The sequence below is a fragment of the Gymnodraco acuticeps genome, unplaced genomic scaffold (assembly GCF_902827175.1).
Source record: "Gymnodraco acuticeps unplaced genomic scaffold, fGymAcu1.1, whole genome shotgun sequence".
Taxonomy (NCBI): Eukaryota; Metazoa; Chordata; class Actinopteri; order Perciformes; family Bathydraconidae; genus Gymnodraco; species Gymnodraco acuticeps.
The window spans coordinates 297,767-325,483 of NW_022989755.1; the positions used below are offsets into that span (position 1 = coordinate 297,767).

Genomic DNA, 27,717 nt, shown 5'->3' on the forward strand with positions numbered 1-27,717 from the left:
CACAGAAGTTGAAACCCTATTCTGTAACCTCTAGAATAACCCGTGAAAATTCATATTAAAAAAAAGAGTCAAACTATTTATTTCGGAAGAAAAGAAGGCGATAAAGTAGCCTGACAGTGACCCACAGTCTTAACGGAAATACTACGATGACGTTGATAAATGCAGTGTCTATTTTTACCCAACAAGGGGAGCTATTATCAGATTAAAGAAATAAAAAAAGGTCTTTACTTTTCCAATATGGTATTTATCAGTCTTCATCATTCATTATTAGAAACGTTTGCATTGCAGTGATATTGAGAAAAAAAACGTTTGCTAATTAAATGAAATTCACCTACATAAATCAAATGTTTTTCGTAAACTGTAACATATATAATTTAATAACAAATGTAAGGGACATGTTTTGATATATTGGTTATTACCAACAAATCCTGAATTCTCTAATACAATGAGTGCATTATATATATTCGTTCTAACCTATATTTAAATATGGATTTTGTTGCATAGATTTTTTGTTACTCTGATGAAAAAAAAACTCTTTAAACCCAACTTCCATCTAAACTACCATTTTATCCACAGCCTCATTGATCATTTCCTGCTACTCCACATCACGGTTACATCAAAATGTGAAATCTAAACCTACACATTAATGAAGCTCTCTCATGGCTCAACTGTTCTGCCTCCCATCACTGATGAATATGTAACTCAATAAACCTTGGCCAGTAACCTTTAAGTAAAAGGCTATTTTTTGCCGATATCAAAACATTGTCAGACGGCTTCCTCATGCTTGAGTTACATCTCCGAGGGGGTGAACAAAAGCAACTTTAGTGGCTGTAGATAGACACTCGTAATGCGAAGGGGGGGCCGGTCGCATACGGAGCCGTGCGGATCACGTTTCTCCGGCCCATTGATTTCTGATCTTTTAACATTATTTAGTTGCTTTTTATTTTCTTGCCCGTCTTTTATTCCATGTCACAAAAGACAGAAATGTCCAAACAAGTGATGTTGGGAGTATCTACTATCTGTCAAAGGAGCAGGCTTTTCCCGGCATTAAAGCGACCAAATGCTCTGACGCAGTGCCGAGAATCGGCGGGATGAAAATATCACTCTTTATAATGGGGGCTAATCAGATTTCGGATGCCGTTTGCCTTCTAGCTAAGAGATGGAAACGGATGGAGGAACGGGGATGTAACCAATACACTCCCAGTTCATCGCAATCCTGACCTCAAGACAAAAAGGCCTTTGCCTCTATTCTCATTTCTAATCTACAGCGAAGAAAAATAGAACACAAGTCAAAATCTAAATGAACACTAAATGTAATTTTTACCCTAATTTTCAGTTGTAAATAGACATGACTGAAGAGACAAAGCGGGCATGCTAAAAGCAGAGAAAGACGAGGAGATGCATTTGTAAACGGCTTTCGGCTGAATGTTGAACACACAGTACTGATCAGTTCCATTAAGCAGGGATTTGATCATCTCCCCCGTGCGCTTTCACAGCCCGGCTTCAGATTAGATCACTGTGAAAATGGTCAAATGGTGTGTTTATCTCACTGTAATTATTTTGATGCAGATGACAGAGATTGGTTGTTTGCATGCGGCTTGATGGGTGTGCACAGTGTGAGCCAAGACGTGCACACGCAGACACACACGCTGGCGTGGAAAGGGCTGAATGGTTTCCTCTCAATGCCATTAACCCATTAGATGGTTTCAACAAAGGCCTGAGAATAGTGTTTTATCTGCAGGAAAAAAATAATAATCAGAGCACGCTGCACATGCAATTACTGCGCCTTAATCCTTAAGTTATGACGTATATTCATGTTCTTGTTGGCTGACACAAATGGACTATGAATGAGATTGAAAGAGAAAACTAAAAAGGTAACAATGAGTCATGTGGAGTTAAGCTTACAAACGCAAACAAAGCAGGAAAACAATATTTTGTTCTCCGTATTTTACTTACAGTAAATTGATGATGTCAGGTTGCTGCTACCTAAATCATTTGCAAAACAACTCCCCTGGCCTTCATTTAGGCACTAAGCGAGGTGACTTCTATTGTTTGAGTCTCTCCAGCTGCTGTTGCACACAGGATGCCCCTCTACCATGTGGTGACCTTGAGTGAAATGGTCTTAATCCCCCTGGGTAACTTTAAGAACTATACGGCACACTGTTGCCCTTCTAAAACTGATAATATATTCAGTGTTTTCATGAGATCATCTCTGCGATGTGTTCGTCCCCGTTCTCAATAATCAACTCTATTTTCACTTCACTCGACTTAGGCTGTGTCACTTGATTACTGGCCCTTCGTATCTACCTTTCCAATTACTTTTAAGAGTTTTGGATGGACAAATTTGTGCTTTCATGTCCCGTGTTAGCGGATGAGTCGCTGCTTCTGGCCATGAAAGGGGAGTTTTTAATGAGCTGAGGTGAGGTTAATTGGTTCGCTAAGATCCTCCGAGTCATGTGTCTCTATATGAAATGAAGTCCATTTCCTGGAGTTTCCCCGGACGTATTTAATAACAAACACTTCAGCCCAATTTCCATTTCCCACAGAGAGGGGGAGATAGGGTGATGGAGGGGGGAGAGTTTGGTTGTTTGTGCTTGGTTAATTCACCTTCGCCTCCCCACAGTTAACGCTATCTTGTGTTTGTGTTTCTTCAAAGACCAATGGTGTAATGTCAGATTCCATTCAGAACTAACATGAATGTCCTGTTGCTTAAAACTGCAAATACAGCAGGGTTTTTAAAAGATATCTGAAAGCTAATTACCAGCCAAACACTTGTTTAAGGTTTGTTTGTAAAAAATCTGCATTTCCATGAAGCTGGGCATATTTCTGGAAGTTACTGTGGCAGCATATCTTACACTCAAATATAAATTGCACAATTCCTAATTATTAAAAGCATACACTTTCAAATGTGTAAGGTCACAACATACCTAAATTATTACAATTTAATTTAAAAGCCTTTTTTTTATTGAGTTGCAAAGTCACAATGTAAGATATATAACATATGAACAAGATATGTACGATATATTATCTATAGTGTATATTCAAGTTCTAAACACAATTGTGTATTTGGTTATAATGGGACAGCTTTAAGCCTTTGCTATTGTTTTAATTTTTCCAACAATATGGGGTCAATTTGTGGGCAATTACTACTGCTGTTAAGTCAATGTGGGGGAACCGCTGCGTACACACACCACGACACACTAATCCTCCACAAATGACTGGGCCTTTCACTAGACATTAGGAACTACATGATGTGAATCTGCCCAGACTAAGAGACCTTGTAATCAACACTGGTGCAAATGTGTTAAGTTCAGTGTCTCGTTGAGGGGGGTTCAATGGACCTGACAGTGTAATTACGGGTTGCCGCCACAATACAGCGGTCAGTGCGCTCAACACTAATTCAATCCATCTTCATTTCCAAGAGCAACGCCCCTACCATTGATGGATAGTTATCATTAGAGAGTGACAAAGCACTGAAACAACTGAGGCGTGAGCAGTAAAGTCTGCATGTGTGTTTGTGTGTGTGTGAGAGCGCTGAGCGTAAAGTCATGGATCAGGAGGATATGTCCTCTCAGATACACACTATTGCCCCAGACAGCAGGATTATATATTACTACAGGGATGAATACGGAGAGACGCTATAGGGAAGAAACTTTGGGTCAGGGAGTGGGGTTTGCATCCTTCTCACATAAACACATAGAATACTCACAGTGTGTGTACTTATTCACAGTTTGGCTCGCTGTGACCCCGACACACAGAGAGGCTATGGCTCGACTCACCAGCCTTTTATAGCATGCTGCTCAGACTGCTGACAGACAAACGCACACACACCAACAGTAAGACACACACACACACCCGTACAGGTCTGGGCACCGTCTGCAGCCAAACACTAAACCACAGGCTGTGATTGAGGCCGACTGGTCTGCCTCTCTATATTTTCCGTCTATATATTCAGTCCACCCTGGGCTGTATATCTTAATTATGTGCTCTGCCTCTTTTCCTAAAAGAAGGGGCGACAGAGTCTGCTAGCCGGGCACTGAAGCAGCAGCAGGCCACTGAAATGAGGCCCTTCCAGTCTTTATGGGGCCTTCAGCTCAGCCACTGCATCATTACATGACTTTTAGGCTCTGGAAAAAGAACACTGTGGATGCCTCGTTCCCCGTGTCTTTCCTTGCATATAACGCCTCACACAACAGAAATCGTCCTGTGCGTGGCATTTTCTGTATCAAGCTGTATGGCTTCAAAACAAACTGGAAGCCCCAAAAACTTTTCGGGAGGACTAACAGCCTGTGAAAGGCCATAATGAGTAAAAAGCTCAGAGGGTGGAAAAGGGGAACAAATGGCCAGAAGAATTATAGCACAGTGCTGTGCTCAATGTGATTATCTCCTTTTTCCTTGCGGTTCGCGGCTTTAGGGGTCACTGCCGCCTTATACTCTCCATCTCACACACACCAACACACACACACAGGTTAGGCTTTGCCATTCAATGACTCAATCGCATCTGGAGCTCTCCATCGATTGTGCTCAGTGACCCGGCAAAGGCCCATGTGGCGAGTGCCTGCCCCACCTCTCTGAATTAGACCACGATCGAATGAGAGCCAGCATCATGCTCGCCCCTGTCCGTTTACCAGGAGGTGGTGCTACTGGGATGCAAAGCACTACTCTTTATTGTTGCTTATAGTGCTAAAAAGCAGACAGGGATATGTTTGGTGTGAGGTTTTCCATAATAGCAGGGATTTAAAAATAAAAGGCTTTTCTGACACCTAGAGTTGTAGACACATCCTCAAAGACACAGACGTACTTCGCTTTACTGTCGGTGTCGATTTAGCGGCAGAGAGCTCATGTTGGTTCACAGTCGGGCGACGCTGCCTGCTTGAATGCATAAGATTCTCAGACTTGTGAGCTCTTGTTTAGTTGGCTCACTGTGAGGAATGAATGGTTTGCTACATCCATCCAACCTCGGTGCACCTATACACCCACACAATTAAATGTGATGCTTACTCATGCACATTCCTATTGTGCTATAATACGCACACACATATTGTACATCAATGCGAGAGCTTTGGCCATTTGTACACATACATGCTCAGCGGCCAACGTGCTGCTGCAGACTGGCTGGCCTGCTTGCAGACCCTGCAGTTTGTTTAGCAACACTCCTTTTGACGACGCCCGAAGGGTGCAATTAAGCCCAATTAGAGCCTGTCAGTTTTATTAAGAGGCACAGACTGGCCAGGCTCGGGGGCAGTGAGGAGTAGAGGAGGGAGGAGGAAGAGGAGAGGGAGGAGGAGAGTCTGCAGCATCAAGCTACCGCTACTCTTGAGAAATGAGGCAAGCACCATAGAGGGTAAACTGGTGTAAATATACTGTATGCCAACTACTAAACAGAAATGACAGCTGTGACAGACGAAATGACTAAATGGTGTCCCCCGTGTTGGACTTGGTTGGAAAGATTTGCCAAGGGCCTGTTCAAGTTTCTATAACCAGGTCATGTTCCGCAGGTAACCTTGGGTGCTCTCAGTTCAAATACACAGAGATTACCTTTATGATGCCACATAAAAGCTACTTAAAAGAACAGTTTTGTGATCAGAGAACCCGAAGGGATCAATGGATGACAAAACCAACTCGTCTATGAATACTCACTGGCTACAGTGAATGCAGACATGTGTGGATGCAGATGTCACAAAGCATTTTCGGAAGGGGGATTGGGGGTGGTGGCTGTGTAGTTATGTGAGCCTACCCTCATATATTAGTGTGGTTGTGAATAGAGCAATACAGCTGGCTTGGAACAAAAACGGCAGCATCTCTTTCATCAGCAAATCAAAAAAAAATAAAAGAACCTAAATGAATGTATCATTACCTCACAATTCCTTTTCCGTCGACCCCTCAACAGAGATGTTTACAGATAGCTATCATTCCCCCTCTTTTACACATTTGCGCTTGGACATGTTTCAAAAGACCGGGCCTTTTCATCTCCCCTCTCGCTGTGAGGAAATTTGCTCCTTAATGGCTTTCAAAACAGGAAGCGCAGACAATAAAAAAAATGGAGAAGTGAGAAAAAAGGCTTCGCTCCCCAGTCCCCCCTTCAGAAGACGCATCCTTTGCGGGGCTGAGTGCTGCAGCACACTGCCGCTGTGCCAAGGTGCCAACTGTGCCAGTCACACTGACCTCCATCTGCAGGCAACTTGATACCATCTCTCCAACCGCCGCGTACTCCCTCTGAATGGGTTCGCTCAGTCACAGTGAAGTCTGAATGCCATTCAAGGCTCAGGCTTGGAATTGTGTTTCGAGTTTGTGCGCTATTGTATTCTTTGTTCACAGCTGCTGTGTAAAAAAATCCTTTATCACTAAACTGAATACTAAAATGGTTGTATTGGAGGAATGCACACAGGAATACATTACTGCCAATGTGCAAATCATTCCTCTATCAGGCAAATTACAGCTGATTTTTCACAAGTCTTTATCAATGACCCTCAGAAGAGTAAGGTTGAACTGCTACGGACCAGCTCAAATGGCTACATAAGCGTCTCTCCAGCAGAGTATTGGCTTTACTATTTTAATAGTATATGTAGGTGTCTGTTTACTCATGTTGTATTCATAAATCCGCCTCCTGCAGGGCATCCGTGTCCACTGAGTGCCCTTGAACATGCCATGAGTAGTCTTTCTGCGCCTCAACTAAAAAGAGACCTGAAAGACAGCTACACACGCTTCCGCACAGTTGGATAAAACAAACCTTAACCACACAACTCAACCTCACCAAAGAACTTGCTTTTTTCAAAAGATGTTCAGAAGAGTGTTTTTTTTTCTCTCTCCTCGTCTTTGCTTTTTCTCTCCCTGGGTAAAACAAATGCATCATTTTTCAGTAAAAAAAAAAAAGAATCTTTACTCCATCCTCTCCCTCCCATTGTGCCATTTCCGTGTATGGAAGTGTTCCCTGCCATTGATTTTCTCCCAGCCAGGGCCCTACCCAACACGAGCCGCTTCCTTGCTGGTGTCATCTCCTTGTGCCTTTCTCCTTTTAACTGTGTTTTACTCTTGTGGCACAATTCACAACTGGCTATTGGGAGAAAGAACTGATACAAGCGCTCAAAAGTTTTGGCTATTGATTTCTTTTTGATGCAGATGGGGATGAAAAGAGAACTGTTCAAAGATGCCGGGAAGCTTTTTGATCACCAGTACAGTCGAGCCAGTTGATAATGTTGTTGGTAGTAAGGCGTAAGAATTGTGCGTGTTTGTCAGTGTCTTACATTGCTTTGTAATCCATTGTTATGTTTCAGCCGTCAAAAAGCTTATTAAATGTAATGACCAACACGCACTCTGGTCAAAGCTTCCCAGTGCTTGCATCATTAATTCACACAAGCGCCCGGAGAAAGTGTCAATTCCGACGGTGATTGTGAAAGTGAGCAGATTAGGCCTAAAGCTCCATCTCAGAAAAACACAAAATAATAAAAAAGTAACCGGCAGCTTTGTGGATGAAAAAAACAAAGGGCTACTTAATGGAGAGGACAGATTTACAGAGCCAAGAAAGAGATACATGTACAGAACTAGAAAAAGACACCTGAGTAAAAGAGTGATATATGTTGGGTATATTTCTGAAATTCATATGCTCAAGATGGGATACTGAAATCAAAGGCCATGTGCAGAAATCCAGAGATGGAGGGGAAAGCTAGCAGGAGTTTCTTCCAGCCACTGCAGCTCCTCCCCACAGCTTCTGCTCCAGTCTCTGACGGCCCTCTGTGATGTGTGCTTGTGTCCACTGGGGGCTACAATTAGCCCATCAAACTCATTCCAGCCGGGAATCCACACCGCCTCTCCAATCCCCTTTTTCTGGCTCTCCGAAGCCTGGGCTCCTCCAAAGAGACAGGCAACTTGTAAGACTAGGGGAGGTAGCCTTTGATGTGCCAGGTTCTGCAGAGGCCTCCCTTTTTGCTCATATCAAGGCTGAGGAGATATAACAATTAAAATGGCAGGAGAGGCAGACTGACACTATGCTCTCGTGCAGCTCGCGTGCTCGCCCTGGCCCTCACAAGTAGGGGGGGCACATCTGTATTAGAGCAGATATCAGTTGACCAGAAAATGGTGAGGCAATGAGAAGTCACGTACCAGTTGAGAGATGTTCTTTATGCCAATGCTGTAAATCTGTCATGTGGTGTCTCCTGGCTTCTGATTGGTTGGCCCGGGTTTCCGTCTGTGTCTGTCAGTTAAGAGCTCTCTACCCTGTGGCAGCGGTGTCACAACATTTTCTGGCCTGTAGCCCTGCGTTGGCCTGTGGCCCTGTGCTTACTTTTGTATGTATTTCTCCATATACTGTAGTCACATAAAGTTAAGCAACAACTTTAATTATCCATTAATTGTATAAGGTTATAATGCCAAATATTAACTTTTTTTCAATCTCCAATGTGATTTTTTTTTTGAGGAAGCACTTTCAACTATGGAATGTTCTGGCATAAATAATACTAATTTGATCACGACCACAGCAACCAGAGAGTTAAAATCTGTGAATTTAGATTTTATTTTGTTCTTGTCTCTAGAAATCTCCCCTGACCTGCGTCTCAAGAGCTCCCATGTTGTGTCCCGACCCCGAACACACTGTGGGCCAGTGGTTCAGATGGGCTGCTGCGTGGCGTTGTGTAAGACACAGCTCCACTTTTGTCTCTGCTCCAGTGGGGCTCGGTGGCAGACAGCCAGGTAATTACACAGCACTGACAAATACAGCCCGGAGAGAAAGGCCCACTGCCACACATACACAAAAACACTTATTTGTATGTGAGCATACAGATCATACAACCCCACCTGCACTCACAATATCTTTCTCCCATTTGCTCTCCTCCTCCTCACACACACACACACACACACACACACACACATATACACACACTCAAGGGCCCCGCCAAACACAAGGACTACATTATGTCAAGGAGGATTACAATGACTCCAACGTGACCCGGCTGCGCAGCTGCTCTGCCTCTGGCGTGAGTGTGCCTGAATTTACTGTTTGAGGGAAAAGACTGCCCACAGTTTAAACAGGTGTTTACTTATGCAGATAGGCAGCTCAAGCATGTGGTTTGCATTAGTTGCTGCAGTGGAGCCAGATTGAGTCAGGCTCAACATGTCAATTGGGGTTGGGGATCTACTTGCTTTTAATTCCTTGAATTAAGGAGCTGGATTTTGACTAAATTATTCTAAAAATGTACAGGAATGAATCCACTTAATTAAGTTAGTGAGCATTTACTCAGGTTTCAACCTCTATCACATTACAAGTTAGCAGGTTTTATCAGCTGTTCAATTCCATTTGCTTTAGTGCTAATGCTTAAACCTTAAGGTGCACACATATCCTGGTAAGTCATTGCAACAACTTAAGAAACAAAACCCAAGCGTGCATAACAGAGTCATGACTAAGTCTGTCACGTAGTCTGGAGACTGAATGTCACTTCAAAAAGCAGACATTTAAAATGATCGTCAGGGCTGATTCCATCAGTTTTGTTATCTACACTAATCCCAACAGGCTTACCACACTTGCTTTGAGTTAGTAGACTGCAAAATGGAAACATCAAAAGTGCAATGATCATTCATTACGGTAATGTGATTATTTCCATTATCACGATTCCATTAGCATTTCAAAACCTGCACGTAAAGTGAATGAATCTAAAGCTGGAGTACAGCAACAACAAGGGTTAGCCATTTGTTTCTGACAATGCTTAAGCACCAAAAAGTGAGTTGGCATAAAGTCAAGTAAACTGCACCGGCAAAACAAAAAGGAAGTCATGCTTCAAGGAAGGAGGAGGTATTCTCTCTCCCTTGTTGGTTATTCCAGACCTTATCCGAAGAAAGAATCTTGTATTAAAAAAAACTGCAATGGATTCCCGTGAATGCCAGTGAGAATCAAGCGAGCTATTCATGCTGCCAGTTGATTTAGCCACGCCTCGCTACACACCAATCAGCCCGGCCAGCCACTCACTTGTCTGCCATCTCAACACAAGATGGAGACAGTGCCAAAAGTTCCAATTAAAATATCCATTTGTGATGTCTGTGCAGAAAAATAGGACAAATAAAAAAACAAACAAGTACCAGGCTTTTTCGATAGCGTAGGAGAAAATACAACAAAAGCTGCCAAAATTCTGTGGACAATCCACATACTTAAGAGTTTTTCTGTCTACACAAACTAAATAAGTGTGCAGAGTGTGTATGTAGGCAGAATGTGAGTGCGCGAGAAAGGGAGACAGACAGAGCGGGTGTGTGCACGGGAGTGGGAGCGTCTTGTTATGGAGGAACAGAGCATGTTGCAGATAAGAGGGCGACGCTGTTCAAAGAATAAGGCAGGCCGGTAAAGTGCGCGCCGATTCGACATCATCGCCTTACTGTCCCTTAATGAGCCTGGAGAGGAAGTCTGGGGTCCATAGAATCTGCTCCTGTCTCGCTCCAATCACGCTGCTGGGCTTTTTATTCAAATCTCACACACAACTGTCACACAGGCAGTCTGTCCGCGCTGTTTATCTTACTCCAGGAGGTTGTTAACAAGACAAATGAATGAATAAATACACAAATAATGCGTTTAGGTAATGTTAATAATGTATGAAATGGAAGCTGCTTTTTGACAGTAGCGCTGCACTAAGGATTCTTCCCAACTTTAGTGACAGGCTTGTTTATTCTTTTCCCAGCATGCAATTCTCTGCATCTTTCGCAGGCGATGTCTAGCCAATACTATAGCACATCTCGCTGATGAGAAAAAAGAGGTCTGACACATTAGTTTAGACTTCTCTCCCATGAAAAATACCCCATATACTGTGAGGATTGAGCCATTTCTCCCTTCATCCAAAACGTCTAGCATGATGATCCTCCTTAATCTCATGGAATCCAGGTCTCCTTTTCACCCCATCACACTTTCCTCCAGCTATAACATGACTGATTTCAGTGACGTTTTAACAGGCAATTCAATTAGAGTAAACTTTATTGAAAAAGGGCTCTATAAAAATACGTGTACACACTTGTACAGGTATGCGAGACCAGTCAAATCCCAGCATCCCCTGCCTCAAAGAAGTGTCCCAAACTTCTAGGACTATTAGAAAAAAAGGGAAAACAAACAAAAAAACAGGAGTGGGGGGGGGGGGGTTGCTCAAAGAAACTGACTGGTTTGGAAAATACATGCAGGCCTAGCACTCAGGCGTTGTCAACTACACACACTTCGAAGACGGAGAAGAATAAAATAACAACACGCACATCAAAACCGGAGCCAAAGAAATCCAAGAGAAGTTCAGATGGGTCTTCAGTGGAACTGCCAAGTGGAACAAAATCAAATAAATTGGGGGGTTAGTCTCGTTCAGGCTGGCCCGACAAACCTGAAAACACTGTTTAGAATATATGAGGAAGGTGACGGAGGACGATGCTAAATGACTCAGAAAGCAGATACCCGGTGTTTACCATTGTAAACTCCAAAGAAAAGCCCCTCTCCTGTTAGAACGCGGGTGGGAACAGAAAAGTGAATTCAAGGCGGCTTAAGTGCTCTCTGGAATCACTCAGCATTCCACCGTCTTCAACACACACACAGCCACAGATTTCAAATTTGACTGTGACAGTGTATTCATCCATAACTGTAAATTGTTCTTTGGGGAATTTGGTGAAGCTTCATATCCCCCCCCCCTTCTTTATCCACCCTAGTCCCCCATCTCCTCTGCCTGTCCAAAAAGCTGTCTCCATCACTCTCAATCAAAAGCTGTTGTACATATGTATAAAAGAGATGCTATAGCAATTGTGGAGTCCCTCAACAGTAAGTCATAACTAAACCTGAGAGATGTATGAGGCACAGCAGTAATCTGGACGTATATACAATGTATTTTGTGCTTTGTTGAAAAAAATCTTTGGATTATTGATTGCTTTGAGGAAGACTTAAGTTTAAATTGTTATATAATAAAGTCATATTTTTATCTTGGCACGAGGTAAGTGCATAAATATTTAGGATTTAGGTGTCAGAGCTTAAACATTTGATGTCAATTTGATTTTATTATAAACCCAGGGCACAGGTTTCCCTAAAGAATGGCTGCTTTAAGAATAACTTTTGTCCCTAATATTAAATACTGACTCGAGCAAGACATCCCATAAACTGCCTATAGACCGAAGACATCAGACAAACAGCTACCTCCGAAATGTTCCTCTGCTACCACTAACAAAGCGGCTACTACACTTCAGACAGGCTGTCACTCCCTAACTAGTTAAAGCATTTCAAGTCCATTTTTCAACTGAACAAACTCATTTGGGTTTAGAAATAAGACTACCCTTATAAAGGGTTTACGAATCGCTTGTAATTTATTTATTAATTAGGTTGTGAACACTTTATAAATCATTAATAAGCTTTTATAAGACATGAGATAAACAGGGCAACTGTGACCGGTTGCTTGCCAAATAGTGAGCCCACATTTATCTGTACTGCTAAGCCTTATATTGGCTACTTAGCTTACTTCATCTTCTTCATCAGCCAGCATCCTTGGTATCTGTTGCTCACTGAGTTGATTCTCGCTAAGTAGCCAATGTAAGGCTTAGTCATCTTGCCAAATAGTGAGCCTGTGTTGATGTATGAAAACTGTTAGAACTGGTTTATAAATGGTTCTTAATGATTAATAAAGTGTTTACAACCTAATTCATAACCTAATTATAAACCCTTAATGAATCCTTTATAAGGGTAGTCTTATTGTAAAGTGGTACTCTCATTTGTATTAACCTACAGTACATGTCCATTTGAATGCATTGTATCAGTGTCATAACACTCAAGATGCAAACACTACTCTAAATTCTGCAGGCCACCTCTGTGTAATTCACTAAATCACTTCACCCCGCTCTCAAAAGTTCACTTCCAAACTTCCTGGAAAAAGGAGCCGGCATTTCTGAGGAATAACAAAGAGGGTTAGAGCGAGTAATAACATTGTGTTTAATCCCACACAATTCTGCCTCGTACCATGGTGAGAACAGCGAGCCAAGGGGGACTGCAGTACAAACAAACCAACGCTCCGGCAGACAGATGTGTGTTACCAACGCATAATAACGGAATCAAGTGTCAGGAGTTTATCTATAACAAATTACCTACAATATGGCTCATTGAGTATGCACCTAAATTAAGAGAAAGATAGAAAAAGATTCAGGTGTATATTGTGAAAGAAAGTTATCATGTGTTAGTGTTGCATTTCCTCAGCTGCCCTCCTGTCCCCTCCTTCTTTTCCAAGTCGTCCCCTCCTCTCTGTGGCTCAGCTCAATCCTCGGCCCCTTCCATACTGCTGCTGCTGCTGAAAACAAAAACGAGGTCGCGGATCGACTTACTCCAGGCTTCCTCCGCATGGTCACAACCCCCCTCCCCTCCCTCCACACCTTACCCTACCAGCACCTCTCACTCAAACCCTCATTCCATCACTCTGGCCAAATCCGCCTCATCCATTCTCCCTCCTCCTCCTCCTCCCCCGTTTAATTTCTTCCCTTCCCTCTTCTTTACTCCCACCCTTCCTGTGCCCTCAGCCCAGTGCTAATTGGTAAATCTGTTGAACCATGCCAGCCCCAACAATGAGACACCTGGAGTTCTGTCAAAACAAGTTTCCCTGTGAAACGGCCTCCAGTGTTAATACAGTAGCGTAGGGAGCTGCCGAGTCTGCTGTCACTCACAGGACTGGCCGCTGAACGGAGCTGGGGATCGTGCTATCTGGAGACATTTGTAAAAGATGAGTGCACTCAACTGCCGGTCTATTGGGAGCGGTGGATCATAAATTAGATGATTTATCAATATCACTCCTGAACCTTGATCCTAGTTCTTTGTGCAAATGAACTGTGAACCAAATCGTGCTTACATCTCTCTTAAAGCCTTCTTAGTTTTTGCTCTATGCTCTACTGGTTCTCTGGGTTGACTGAGTTTGTGTTGTTGTATGCAAAACACATGTTGTAACCTGGCCTGACCTAGCTCTGCTTAGCTGTCACCTAAAACTCCAGTCACACCTAGGACAAAATTATACTACACATACGCTAGTGCAGATAAAGGTGTGTTTGTAAGACACAAACACACGGAGAAGACAGACACACCCAACAGCGATCCTGCCAGACCTTGTCAAACAAGTTCTAGCAAAGGCACTTGAGAGGGAGGGGAGGCATGCAATGATATGACATGGCAAGAGGAACAGAGTTTGTTTTCTTTTCCTTTTAAATTCTACTGAACTGCGCGATCATATTAATGGATATTTGCACAATAAAGTAGTAGCAGTATTTACATTCCTTCTTTTTGATACATTTGTGTTATTTAAGTGTGGCAGGGAGTGCAAAATCAACAAGCAATTGATTAGTCAAACAATTCAAGGAGGCAATCCAGAGAGCTCTGGTAGAGGAGGTTAATAAGTTATCATTTGGTTATTTATGTAAGCAGCGATCCAACTTCACACAGGAAGTAAACCAAACAGTCAAATCTTCTAACTTTACCTTTAGGTTCCAGTCTGTTTAAATTACAGCTCGTATTCAAGAGGGTTTAAAGTTGCAGGACAATGACAGAGGAATCTAACCTGTTTTAAATAAGACGACATGCAGTGTTACGTCACATTAAGGTTAGGTCAATTAAGTCCAGACCTTCAACCAGTGGACATAAACAGTGTGTTATTGCTTCATCTATCTCTCAGTCTTATATTTCGGCCCAGATGCTGTTAATAAAAACAGCTTCTCAAAGACACACAAACACAACAGAGAGACTGCCTTTTCCTGGACTGTAGGCTAATTCAAACCAAATACACAGCGACTCCTGGAGCTAGAAAAGATGTCGTCATTAACCAGAACGACACAGAAACTGACACCGGTTAGTCATAAGACAAATAGAGAAGGCAAACAGAATCCTTAACACACAGAAATGAGTAAGAAGCCAAACAAGAAATTACAAAGCTATACATTTTGTGTTTAGTGCTTAAAATATTGAATTAAATGATATCCCTCCTTCACAAATATCCCTTCACCTAGATTGACATTTCAGACATTGGGAAAGCACACCAGCAACAAAGCAGCAGCACTGAATTATAGCACAAAGCACAACACAGCAGGATTATCATCATCACCAGAATTTAGGGGTTATTCATTCATTATTTTTGTTTAGAAATCATCAATTATCAGTTGTTAATTTGCGTGTAGAATCAGCCAAAAAATCCAACAAGATATTTTTGGAATTCAAAGTTCTCTCACCAAATGAAATTGGTGAAGGCTCAGATCTGACTGTCCGGGGAATTCCCAGCAGAAGGGCCCCTGAAAGGCAAAGACGGACGTTCCCAAGTCACACAATTATATCAGCTCTCCATCTCTTGTTCACTCTCTCACACATACACATCTGCACACACTCCTAGCCGGCCAGGTTTTATGCAAAAGATACATGTTCTCCCTAGGAATAATACATCCCCTTGGCTTTTTAGTTATTTAAACTACTACCTTGTCTCTGCTGGCTCAGCTTTCTCCTGGGTGCATGTACGGCCTCATTATTATTAATCTTACACAGATGGAATTGGAGAACACTGGCTCTGCACTGGTTACATGGCTGGTGCTACTGGCGGGCTGGTTGTTAAAACAATAATCCACTTTGGTAGAACATTTTAACTACACAGCATCCACACTTTTACAGACGCTTAGGAGCAGTCAGCTGGTCTGGGGTTCCACTGTGGTCAAAAAGCTCTGAATACATGATCTGGCACAGAGGAGTAAATAATATCACCTGAGTGTCTGAGATATGTGTTTCTTGTTATTAGAGCTGTTTAGGAGCAAATATAAATAACCTAAGAAAGTGCACCGACTACGGGTCCCTAGAGAAGTCAAGTCTGGTATTTTTATCACGTCACTGCGCGCACTAAAATGTAACTTACTAGTCTTACTCACTGTTCAAATACACATTTCTTAAGTGGAGGAGGAATTCAGAGTTTAACCTGGCAGATGTGTACCTACTGCTCCTAAGAGCAAACATTCGGATCTGACATCTTACAGAGAGATGTCAGGAGATGATAAGAGGACAGAGAAGGAAGAAAGAGGAAGAAAATAGGGAAAGCGAGGTATTGATTTCTGAGGAAGAAAGCACATGCTAGTGGAAGTCTTAGAACATTTCGAGAAAAGCAACAGGGTCTTTAGTTTACTGAAGGGCTCCAGGACCTAAGAGCTACTGTTCAGGTCGCTTTCTCTGCAGCAAGATCACTGGGTTATATATGTACTTGTGCTTGACCCCGGGGCCAGATAGATAACGCTTCATAACAGCTAGACAATGAATGCTGTAGTTATTGGTGAAACACACACAAACACTCAAACAAATACACTCATGGATACAAATATGTATTGTCCTCTATAATGTGCATGTCTAACAGAGTCACACATTCCCTGGGGTAGCTTAAGTTCACAGAGGTTATTTAACAGTCAATAACACAGCAAGGAATATAGACAAACAGCCATTCACACCCACACAGAAACAATACAAAACTACTGTTGACATTTCCTACAGTGTTACAATAGGGAGACAATAGTCTTTACACATTTAATGTTAGAAGTATGGCTAAATGTGTTATTTTGGATTCTCACTAGCATAACTATTTAACCTAGAGGAACCTCATGGCATGTAATCGGGTACCTTTAACATTCAAATGTTAAAGTGTTCTGTTAAGTTTAGATAAGAGTCTTTAGTCATTGTTGTGGTTTGTCCCTGACTAAGCCAACATTGAGTGGATTGTCTGTGGGAACAAGTGGCTGTCCAGACTGCTGGACAATGACTGAGGTGCTCTCATTTTCTTGTCTGTGCCCGAGCCTGACGCCATGTCTCGACGGCCTCAGATTTTGGCCAGAGTCGATGATGTAAGCGTGACCTCTTGAACAAACGTCTTGTCTAGAGAAGACAGTGAGAGACAGGCACAATGGCCTCTGTCTGAGGTCTGGATTACGTGCCTAAAAGAACTAGATTAAATGGACAAAATCTACAATGTCTATGTAATTTAGGATTATTATTTCAATATATATATATATATCAAATATTTACATTTTTAAATAGGAATGCCTGATCCGTCAATCCTACTTCAAAAGTGGCCATTACAATAAATACATTTGTGGGATAAGAGATTTCTATTGCAGCAAAGGTTAAGGGTGAATGGAGGGATTCATGCACGGAAAGAAGACAAAAGCGGGGGAGAGGTTAGTCGGAAAAAAAGGCTTTAAATGCAGAAGGAAAGAGCAGTTTAAGGTCGGCATAAGTCAGGATAGAGAAAGCCGTCTAGGTAAAGCCTATGGACAGTGTGTGGGTGGTGCCTGCTGACCATGGGGTTGCTCATTAACAGCTGCAGAGGCCAGGCATCCCAGAGTTCTGGGAAATTGTCTGCCTAGCCCAGGTGCATGGCCCATTCAGACCACAGGAAGCCCCCTTTATCCCCATTCCTCTAACATGGACAGAGACGCGGTCAAGGAAGGTGAATGTGATCCTGGCCTGTCTTTTCTAACACCAAACTAGAGTACCAGTCACATGCTCATACAGTCCTTCGGCCCATTGTTGGGATCCACAGTCATTGTGGCATGTCTTTCTTGAATGCTCGGCTAAGATGGGGTTCTTGTCTGTTTTTCTTATAATATGAAAAACACGTCAGCTCTTTTCACAAAGCCAGTACCCATTCTTTAGAGAAATAAGAATGAATGGGGATAAAATAAGCATGTTCTGTAGTTGTAAAGGCTCAGGTGGGAGGTCTTGCAAGCCATAAAAATGGCCAGATTCCATCACTTCCTCCACACTAATTACCATACACTTGGAGCAAGTGCCCTCCCTCTCTTCATCCCTGTGCCCATGCTTCACTACCTCTGACACACACACGCACACACAGTGAGGCGCAGTTGGGAAATGGTTAACACTCCAGCCGTCCCCTGCTGCCAGTGAAAGCTTACAAAACAATGGAGACATTGTTCGACCAGGGCTAGGCTCTAGACTCTAAGGCTGTGTGTGTGTGCGTGTGTGCGTGCGTGTGTATGCACGTGAATGTCAGGAAAGTAGTTTGTCTGTGTGTATGTGTTTATCATTTGCATGTTTCTGTCCCAATTCCCAGAACGATAACTTCAGAAATCTCATTCAGTAATAAATACTTCATATTTTAAATGCTAACATATATAGTATATATTGTGCCTTTCAGCCAAATGACGTCATAACTTAACATATTTTACTGCACTTATGTTGATGCTATCCCACACACACACACAAACACACTTCAAGTCATAGATTTACCAAACAATCTGGTGCGGTATTTTTGTTGTTGTTACTCGGTTAATCTAATAATCACTTTCTTGAAAATAGTGGGGTAATAACAAAAAGAATACACACCACTTATAACATTTGACCATAGCTTTAAACAACTTCCTGCTAAGTATACGTGTCAAATTAAATCACAATGAAAGGCAAGTTGACAAAGCAAGTACTGTTTATGATCTTTCCTTCAGGGACTGTGTGAAGCATACAAATATTTCTTGGAGTCTCTCCCTCAAAAAATACACATCAATAGATGGATAAATATTGAATAACTTTTAGCCAATGGCATAAAAGTTCAGCGGCGGCAGCTTTTGAGACTGCCTGCGGGGTGGTCAGGCACTTCAAAGGGTCCTGCGTGGCCCCCTTTGAGGGCATGGTAAACAGGGGCATACAGCGTGCCCTCCGAAAGACCGGCCTGCGTGAGGTCACTTCCTCTTTTTCTCAGCTGATCCTCCAGCATTCCACCTCGACTGAGCCTTCCAGCCAGAAATGAGACCGCCTGTCTGCACCTCCGTCCCTGTCCATCTCTCTTCCATCTTTCTCCTCAGCCACAACTTTCTAACAGGCCTTATCTACAGACATCTTTATCCCTCCCTCTATCTCTCACTGTCTGTTTTTATTGTTGTTTCAACTCACTCAGGGTCACTCAGGCTTCAGACTGCTGTTATCTAGTAGGCCAATCTGGGTCTTCTTATCACTGCTGGAGCATCTAACTTCCACTCCCGCTAGAGAGATCAAGGTGTTCCTTTGCATTGGTATACGAAAAACCAACTACCGTTTACAGCCCTATTTATTGATAAGGGCATCACGGACTGGAACATGTATGCCTACATCTTCCACTAAAAAATAAATAAAATGGCTTGACTGATTGAGCGAGACCAGTGGGAGTCCATGTGGAGTTATTATTGGCATTCATGATGCTGTCTACCGTAATCTGTCTTTTCTATATGTACAACAGCCAGTATGATGCAAACCAGGGAAACATTCAATCACAATTCCTTCTCAGTCAGAGGTGTGTGCTGGAGCGGGATGGCAGGAGCGGCAACTATACAAGCTGCATTTCACATTCAATTTTATCACTCGGGGCTAACAGCGAGATGTGCGCCTAGGCAGCGATGCTGCAATGCCTCTGATCTTACCAGCCTGTGTACTCTATCAAACAGATCACACTAGGGCTGGGCAATATGACCACAAATATTACAATATATTCTCTCATATTGATCAGTGGGGGGTGTGCAGTAATCAGCAGCGAACCGCTTCGACACGTGTATTTCGGTTTATTCACAGCATTCTTTTTGTTATTCTACAGTATTGTTGTTTTATACTTATTTGTTAATGTATATAACCCAATTTGTGTTCTTTGAAATTGAAAAGGATATTGCATTGTGTGTGTTACTTTCGTTGCAGTCGTATATGTCTTAAGTGTAATTTGGCTTGGCTTCCTATTTTGTATGGACATGCTTTTATTTTGAAGGAGAGTTAGAAGAGCTATGGAAACAACGTAACGGAGATTAATGGAGAAAAAGTCATATCTACATATAAAGACGGAGAAAGTAAACACTAACGTTTATGGTTAAGTGTTAGCACCCCCCGAAGAGGCACAAGCTCTTACGTTAATATTGGAGATTTCAATAAATAAAATAAATAAAAAAAGAATATCCGAATAACGAAATTGAAACCCGAATAGTACTCCAACGAACGAATATTCGGATATTCGGGTACATCCCTAGTAGATAGATATATATTACTGCAAAAATTAAATCATGCAACTAATGCAAGTTAAAGCTGCAATGATTACACTTAATGTGTTATTCTCAAAGCTCATTTAAAAGGGAATCGTACAGCAGGAGTTAAGTGGATGTGAGGTAGTAAGTATTTACAGCCGTATGAGTCATAGCAGGATAAAACCTCAAGTATTTACCTGCAGCTTTTGTTGCATACAACCAGTTTAATGACTTCATAGGAGTTGGAACTCATTTCTCAGCCTCTCCTAAAATAACAGAGTACGAAGAGGCCCCTGAACTCTTTGGAATATAAATAACACTAGCATCGCAGAGAAAGATAAGGAGGGCCTTAGCTGGGCTTGTTTTGTTCAGTATAACGCTGTCATCGCTAGCTCTTTGTCTTAAAAACACAACTTTTGACAAGGTTTCTGTTTCAAATAAACAGCCTTGTCGACTCCTGCTATTTTAAGACGTGCTTAACTTAAATGGGCAAAATACCAAGGAGGCCTCGGCTTGCCAACTTTTGAGTAACTGTTCGAGATGGTATTTATTACAGACCATAAAAGTAACTCAACTGATCAAATGTCAAATGCGACTCAGAGGGACACTCTGTCTCGACAGTGTAATTTGTGGGATACAAAATCTTTGCTACCTTCTGTGTGAGCTCCACAGCCGTGACCACTACTAACTGCATTGCTTCGTAGAGTGCTTAAACACAAAGGGTCAGCCGTGTATTATTAGCTCCAGCTCGACGGTTACTACAGGAGATATTCTATTCATGAGCAAACAAACTTGGAAGGTTTCTCAATCTCAAATAGTTATGTGCTTTTCAAATTTTCATTTTCATAACAATATGCAGAAGATGCCCGACTCCAAGACAAAAGTAACAACTGTGCCAATAATGGCCCAGGGCATTCATGATCACCTCACTAATTCTGCTCAATCCCCACTCATTGATTTTTTCGTGCTAACCCTGTGACCACATACAGTACGTACACCTCCCTACGTTCAACCTTTCCATTGACCTCTTGAGAAACGTTCCGCCTTTAGCTAACGACTAAGTTTATACTCAATTGTTCATTCTAGCGCTGCTTGCCTCTCAGATATTGACATGCCAGTGGTGGATGCTCTGTGTTGTGCATGTGCTGCGTGTGCCCCTATGGCTGTCCAGCCAACTCTCCTGCCAGACTACTCCTCCAACTCCATGAATAGGGTAATCAATGTTGAAGGAAGGCCCACACTTTCCTCAAATACGATATGTTAAAAGACCAGCATTAGCCCATTCTCTTGAAAAAGTTGTCAACATAAGACCAGTTTTCCACAATCTTGCAGCTCAGAAAGAGGCTGGGCTGGGTTATCATTTCTCTCTGGGATTAAAGGTGGTGTTGCTGTCCAAAGAACAACTGCTGCACCTGCCACAGTGGCAACCCCCATTGACATTTGCCTCCTGATCACTCACTAACAGACATAAGCTCTTTTATTCTGGGATTCACAACACTTCTCAATGTCAAAATGTGCACTTATAAAATAACAAGTTTACATAAAACTGTCTGGGTGCGTTAGTGACTGTGATTTAAGGGGAAATGCAAACAAATGTGCATTTTCTAGTCAAAACATCCACTTATGGGGACAAGGGGAGGCTTTAACACTGAAGAGGTATGGGTAAGAGAAGAAAAGCAGGGTTTGTTTGTCTGTCTGTCATGCATAAGGGAAGAAGAGCTGGTGAAAGAAGAAAAGTACCGGGCGGAGTTCTACTTACAACGATGTGTGCCGGTGATGGGGACCTGGCATCTTTAAGTGCTTGTCTACTTTGAAGACCTCCTTGTTGAACATCTAGCAGGGGCCATTTCATCTGTAGGTACTGAATGGTAGAAAGGAAACAGAATGGAAAGCAAACATGTTAACAATGCAGAAAGCAAAAACCAGAAAGAACAAATACAAAATAAGACAAAAAAAGGAAGACATTTCTTGACATCGGTGTGGAAACTCAAAAACATGGAAAACAAAATGAAGATCTAAAAGGTGGATGGGGTGAGGACGGCCTCAAGCATGCATATGAGAGTCCAGTATGGGTACACACAGTAGTATTATCATAAATAAAAACAGCATAAAACAGGTAGTTCTTTGGTAGCCAGACTCAGTGAGCAGGAATTTTAGAACAAAAGGTTCTTTTTTCTTTTGTAAAGTAGCTTACTAGTGACTTTGGATTGCATTAAGTAACTCATTTGGAGTTGGGGGAGAGCAGAGGTCAAAGGTAGTACTGTACTAAGCTCGTGGCTTTGAGATGACCTAATGTCATAAATGTTGTCAGACTTTTATTGGAACACATAAAAAGGTTAAAGTGTGGCGTCTGACTCCACTCCTCTGGGTTTAAGCCTCCTGACGGCTCCCATTAATGATTGACTTGGGCTCTATCAAAAGTCTCTCCCTCTTTCTCTCTCACACACACACAGGAAAAACAGATAAGCAGAAACGAGGGTCATGAGAAACATCTGGCTGTTATAAACTGGGTGGAGTCCTTCTAATTTGATGACGTGCTTTGCTGACTCTACCTTGAATGGTTTACGTAGCACTACAAGGTTATTGTCTTCATCTTCACATATTCCTTCAAAAATACCCAATACTAAAAAAACACTTTGCGCATATTTATATGAAAGTGAAATTACTCTGTGACTATACAGCCAATTCTCTTCAGACATGTCAGCCATGGACTGCCTGGTGTTTGCTAAAGTATGTAGTCCAGACTGCATGTCAATGTCATGGCCACCTAGTTCGAGGTAAAAAGGTCACAGCTGCTGTTTCAGCTCTGAGGCCTTAGGAATGGGTACCGTACTGAGAGTTGAATGACCTAAAACATGTGAAGAAGGGAAACTACTTAGGCAGCAGGACATCCTTCACGTTCAAATATTAACCTCAGTGGCCTGAAATTAACTGTTTGACTCAACCACCAAGGAAACCGGTAGTTAAAAACCATCTCCCATCGCCAAGCATACATTTAAATGTTGTATATGTCTCAAGAAACCACATGGAAGACCAGGAACAACATTTTGTGCTGGCTAATAAATACAAAAATCCTGTTTTGTAACTTTTGTGCCAAAGATACTTGATAACACAAAGAAAGAAATGAAAATGTTCATTCATATGTGCTGCTATTACACCACAGTATTCCCCTAAAGACAGTCCGAAAGATTAACTGATACTAAGGAACTCATCTGAACTTTGGACTGCCTTTACACATTACTTGAAGATGCTATCTGAACCCTTTTCACTTATGAGTGATTGAGATCATGTGCCTCTTTGCAGTTATGACACAAGACCTAAGAAAGGTTGATGAAATCCTGTTACATTGCATAATTATCTCACCATCATTATTGGCTCAGAACCCAGGATCACATTTTGGCACATGGCGAGTAAAATGTAAGGCATTGCCGTTTAATAAATAAAAAAAACAGTTCAATCATAGTCCAGTTTGGCAGTTGTTTACCAATGCAGGTACATTAGATTACATTTATTTGTACTGCCATCCACTAATGGTGACAGCGAGTTTGTATGCATGTGAGGCCGGGTGTGTGTCTGTGTGCTGTGTGTGTTTCAGAGCTAGTCAGAGAGTGAGTGTGTCACGACCCTTCCTGAGACTGTGTCTAAATCAGTGGTAATTAGTGAAGAGTTCACTGTGGGGGGTGCCTGCCAGTGGTAGACGCTGGAGGGAGTTATTGACTCCATGTCCTCGGTTACAGCCTATGCGAGGGGGAAAACGGTTTGCTGCCTGGTCTTTCTCCACAGCTACCACTCATTTATGACTCCAAGATGGTTTTTATTGCTAAAAAACTGAGTTTGTTTATGCTTGTTTGTATGTCCTTAGAGTGGAAAAAGAAAAGGTTGTAAAAAAACTCCAGAGTTGTAGTCTTGTGGGTTTTTATGGACCCCCCACACTGGGTATTAATTGCCATGAAGGAGGGAGAGGAGGAGGAGAAGACGGGGGTGGTGTTGTAACAATAAAAGACGAGGAAGAGAGTGACTGGGCTGTTGTCATCCATGAGGTAATTCAAGACAGTGTCCACTGGTGCCGGGGAGGGTGGGGGGGGCTAGAAGACGAGGTAGTTGGGTAGAGAAGGGGGGTAGATGTAGATACAGTCATGGGAAAGTCCTGCCATTGCACAGCTGCAGCCGGAGAAGAGGTCAGGCGAGAGGACGCTCTGAGAAGGTGGGCACGGAGCGTGAAGGTGACACCCGACTGTGGTAGAGAGACACTGAAAGACTACGGACAGGGAGGGTGCCGCAGCGCATGCCCCGACAAGTGGCTCCACTTCAGCCCTGCTATTACAAATGTTCTCACACACTAATCTCTCCTGTAGGTTTTACAAGCATGCCAAAGAAAACGGAGTCCCAGCAAGCACCGGGCTTTCCAACCACCCCCTTCTTGGCCTCCTTCCTGTTCCTCCGCCCCATCCGCCTGCCCCGCTAACCGACGCACCGCCTGGGCTTGAGTAGGCCATGACCTCTGACCCCTCTCTGCTGCTCCAAACCCCTCCCTGTTCCCCACTCTGCAACCTGAAAACTCTCCCGCTATGAGGGGGCCCCCCGGGTAACTCAAGTGCCATTCCAATGTGACAAATTGCTCCGGAGTTCCAGGATAACTCTCTCTTCTCCTCTGTCTCTCTTCCTGCCCTCCTCCCACACACACACACAAACACTAAAACGCCCCCCTTGACAGACCCCCACCCTGTAAGAGCCACCCAGTGACTGTGCTGGCTTTGGGTTGTGCAGCAGACAGCTTCTCCTTCTCCCTTTCAGCCTCCCCCTTTCTTTTCCCTTACCCAGCGCCCCTCCACGCCAGGCCAGACCCACAATGGGAGCTGAATGACTCAATTGTCTCTGATGAAGTGAAAGACAAGGGAGTCCTCTAAATCCTTACAGAGGGATGAACTCACTCTCACTGTTCCGATGTTCCTCTCCTATACTGCTTTCCCAAGCAAAAGAAGGGGGCTGGTGGTGGGGGGTGGGAGTTGTTTACATGCCTATGACTAATGATTATTTTCCTTATTGATTATTTTGTATCTTCTTTTTTCAATTACCCATTCGTCTATACAAATCTGTCAGAAAATGCCTGTTCCCAGGGCCAAAGGTCCCAATAGTTTTTCCTGCAGACCTTCAGGTCCAATTTGTCCAAAGTGCAGATTTATCGTTACATTGAAGACCAAACCAATACAATTTGGTATTTTTCTCAAACTCTATTCTTCTTTTTACAATACTAAGTTCGAGCAGGTGCTTTCTATTTGCATGCTGGACTACTCACCCATATGTGAGTTACTGCTGCTATACCAAGGTCTAACATGTTATGAGCTACAGAGTGTTAACCCAGATCCACACTGACTGTCATCGCAGTGAAAACAAGCTGGGGCCTTGGTCCCGATGTCACAGCTCGTGGCAGAGGGGAAGTGGGCTGGAGACAATTCGAGGGGCATCCTGAGCACTCACACATCATCCTCACACACACACCGGCTCTCACCACTGTTGTTACTAATTCAACAAGCTGGCACGGAGGCTATTTGGCTTAAAACTTGGTACCAGTGCTGGACTCTGATCCTACCAAAATATAAACCATTTTTTCCACATCCTATCAAACATTAACCAAACGTCAATATGTGCTATTGACAAATAATGGGGGAGGGGGGTCTTACTCATAAATGTTTTATTGAGAATGAGAGACAAGGAAAGTGCAGGATTGTTATGCCAGTTTCTGGGCAGCTTTTTTTTTCTGATCAAGCCCCAGTCTGATGTGTTTATCGGAGCAGCAGCCATCACACGGCGTGTTCGTTTTGTTTTGGATTAAGAGCAGAGGGCTTCAGACCAATCAAACAAACAGAGCTCATTATGTGCCAATGTGGCTCCAAAACACTTCCAGCAGGGAACCAGGGGACAGATGATGAGGACCACTGGGGCTCCAGCAGGCATCCCGTCCATGTGAGCAATGTGAGAATGGGGGGGAGGCAGGCAAAGGCAGAGAGACAGATAGCAGCTTGGGTTTAGAGTTAGCATATGGATACTGGGTGTTGCTGTAGAGTCCAGCAGATCTTCGGCCCATCTGTGGCCTCATAACATGACAGACATGACATAGCTCTACACAGGCGTCATTGACAACGTTTACAGATGACACATGTACATTCACAGCGACCCCCCCCACCACCCCCCCCCCCCCCCCCCCGACATGCTTACTCAACCATTCACACCTAAACAACAATGCTCACCTACATTTGAACATACTCTGGTGGACAGGCCTGGCAGCTCCTCTGGGAGAGCGCTCAGAGATGGGATTGACAGCTTGCAGATTACACCAATCAGACCTCTACTCTAAAGAGCTTTATTTAAGTCTGAAATGATCAAGGCTAGTAAAAGGGAGCCCATTCAAAGCTCTGCAAGTAAACTGCACCAAGCTTAAAAGATTAGTCCATCCAGTTTGACTACAATTTTATATCCCTTTAAAAACAAGAGCTGAGCATATTATCTTGATCTGCTGCGGATATTACCGGCAGTCTTTGTCCTCACTCACAGGTGCCAGAGAAAAAGCAATTGCGTGCCTATACAAACACGTAATTTGTTGAGGAAGGGGCAGTCATTTTCTGTAATAGGGGGAGGGAAAGCCTAATGCAACACAGACACTTTGAAATCTACCTAATTAAAAAAGAAATAACTAGCCCACTGAGCTATATACATTGTTGTTTTGGTTTCTGTGTTCAGTAATGACTGTAGAGCAAATAGAGTAACGCAAGAATACCTTGACAAAACTGGAAGAAAGTTGCAGACACAAGACGGCCCATCATGGCTGCTTTGGTTCTACTAATGCACATTTTATGAGTTAATATTAAAGAAAAAGAAAAAAATACCCCACCTGCTCCGATAGCCAGAGGCATTTTGCAACCAGGAAAATAAAGTGGAATGTGGGAAGGCCTGGGGTTTGTGTGCCCTGGGGCAGGAAGGGGTCCGCTGGGCCCATATTTACTCCAAAGCCAGATCCGCTTGGGGGTTCCACTGGCCCTGACAGCACTGGGGCCGCCGACCTGATCCAAAACCTCCCCTCCTGTTCCCCTACTCCCTTTGCCAAAAATCTCCACCTCCACCTCAAACTCCCCTTCTTGCATAAAAACTCAACCTGACACTTTTCATATAAGCCTTTTTTTCCATGTCATTCGCAAATGACCTTTAATTCCTCTCCACCCAACTCAGACTTTACTAACCCATCGGTGAAATGGGCCAGGAGAAACAACTCCTGTTGTTAATATTTCAGAAATAACTTCAGTCTTTGGCAAAAAAAGGGAAATAATCACTACATTTTAACCAGTTTGGTGGGATTCTATTATACTTTTTTCAATGAACACTTGACTTTTATCTGGCCTCTTCTGGAAGTTAGTTTCGCTCTCTTAAACACTAGTTCATGAGATAAGTATGGCTTTGCTCTGACACTGTTTACTTAGCAAGTGTGGACAAATGTGGTGTTCAAACACCAGCTGATTGACCGGAAAGTTTCAAAGGATTGGGCAACATGAAACCGACAACAAATCTGTCTACAACTTGAGGACACAAAATAGTTTTTTAGTCAAAAGCTTTTACAAAATGTACTTCACTACCTTTAATTAGATTGATTGGATGATGATAGACTATAACAAAAACGACATACACAGTCTGCAAAGATTTTAAAGGAAGTGTTAGGGTGACATGAATACAGTGTAAAACCCACCAACTTCTCAA

The 27,717-nt window shown here is 42.9% G+C and overlaps 1 protein-coding gene across 1 annotated transcript in view; it reads right to left on the bottom strand.

Annotated features, from left to right (window-relative positions):
• tcf7l2 (transcription factor 7 like 2) overlaps positions 1–27,717 on the bottom strand; it is an 82,048-nt gene that overhangs the window by 31,442 nt on the left and 22,889 nt on the right. Inside the window, 2 exon segments of the mRNA XM_034211269.1 lie at positions 15,184–15,243; positions 21,731–21,832. Coding sequence (XP_034067160.1) covers positions 15,184–15,243; positions 21,731–21,832 — 162 coding nt within the window.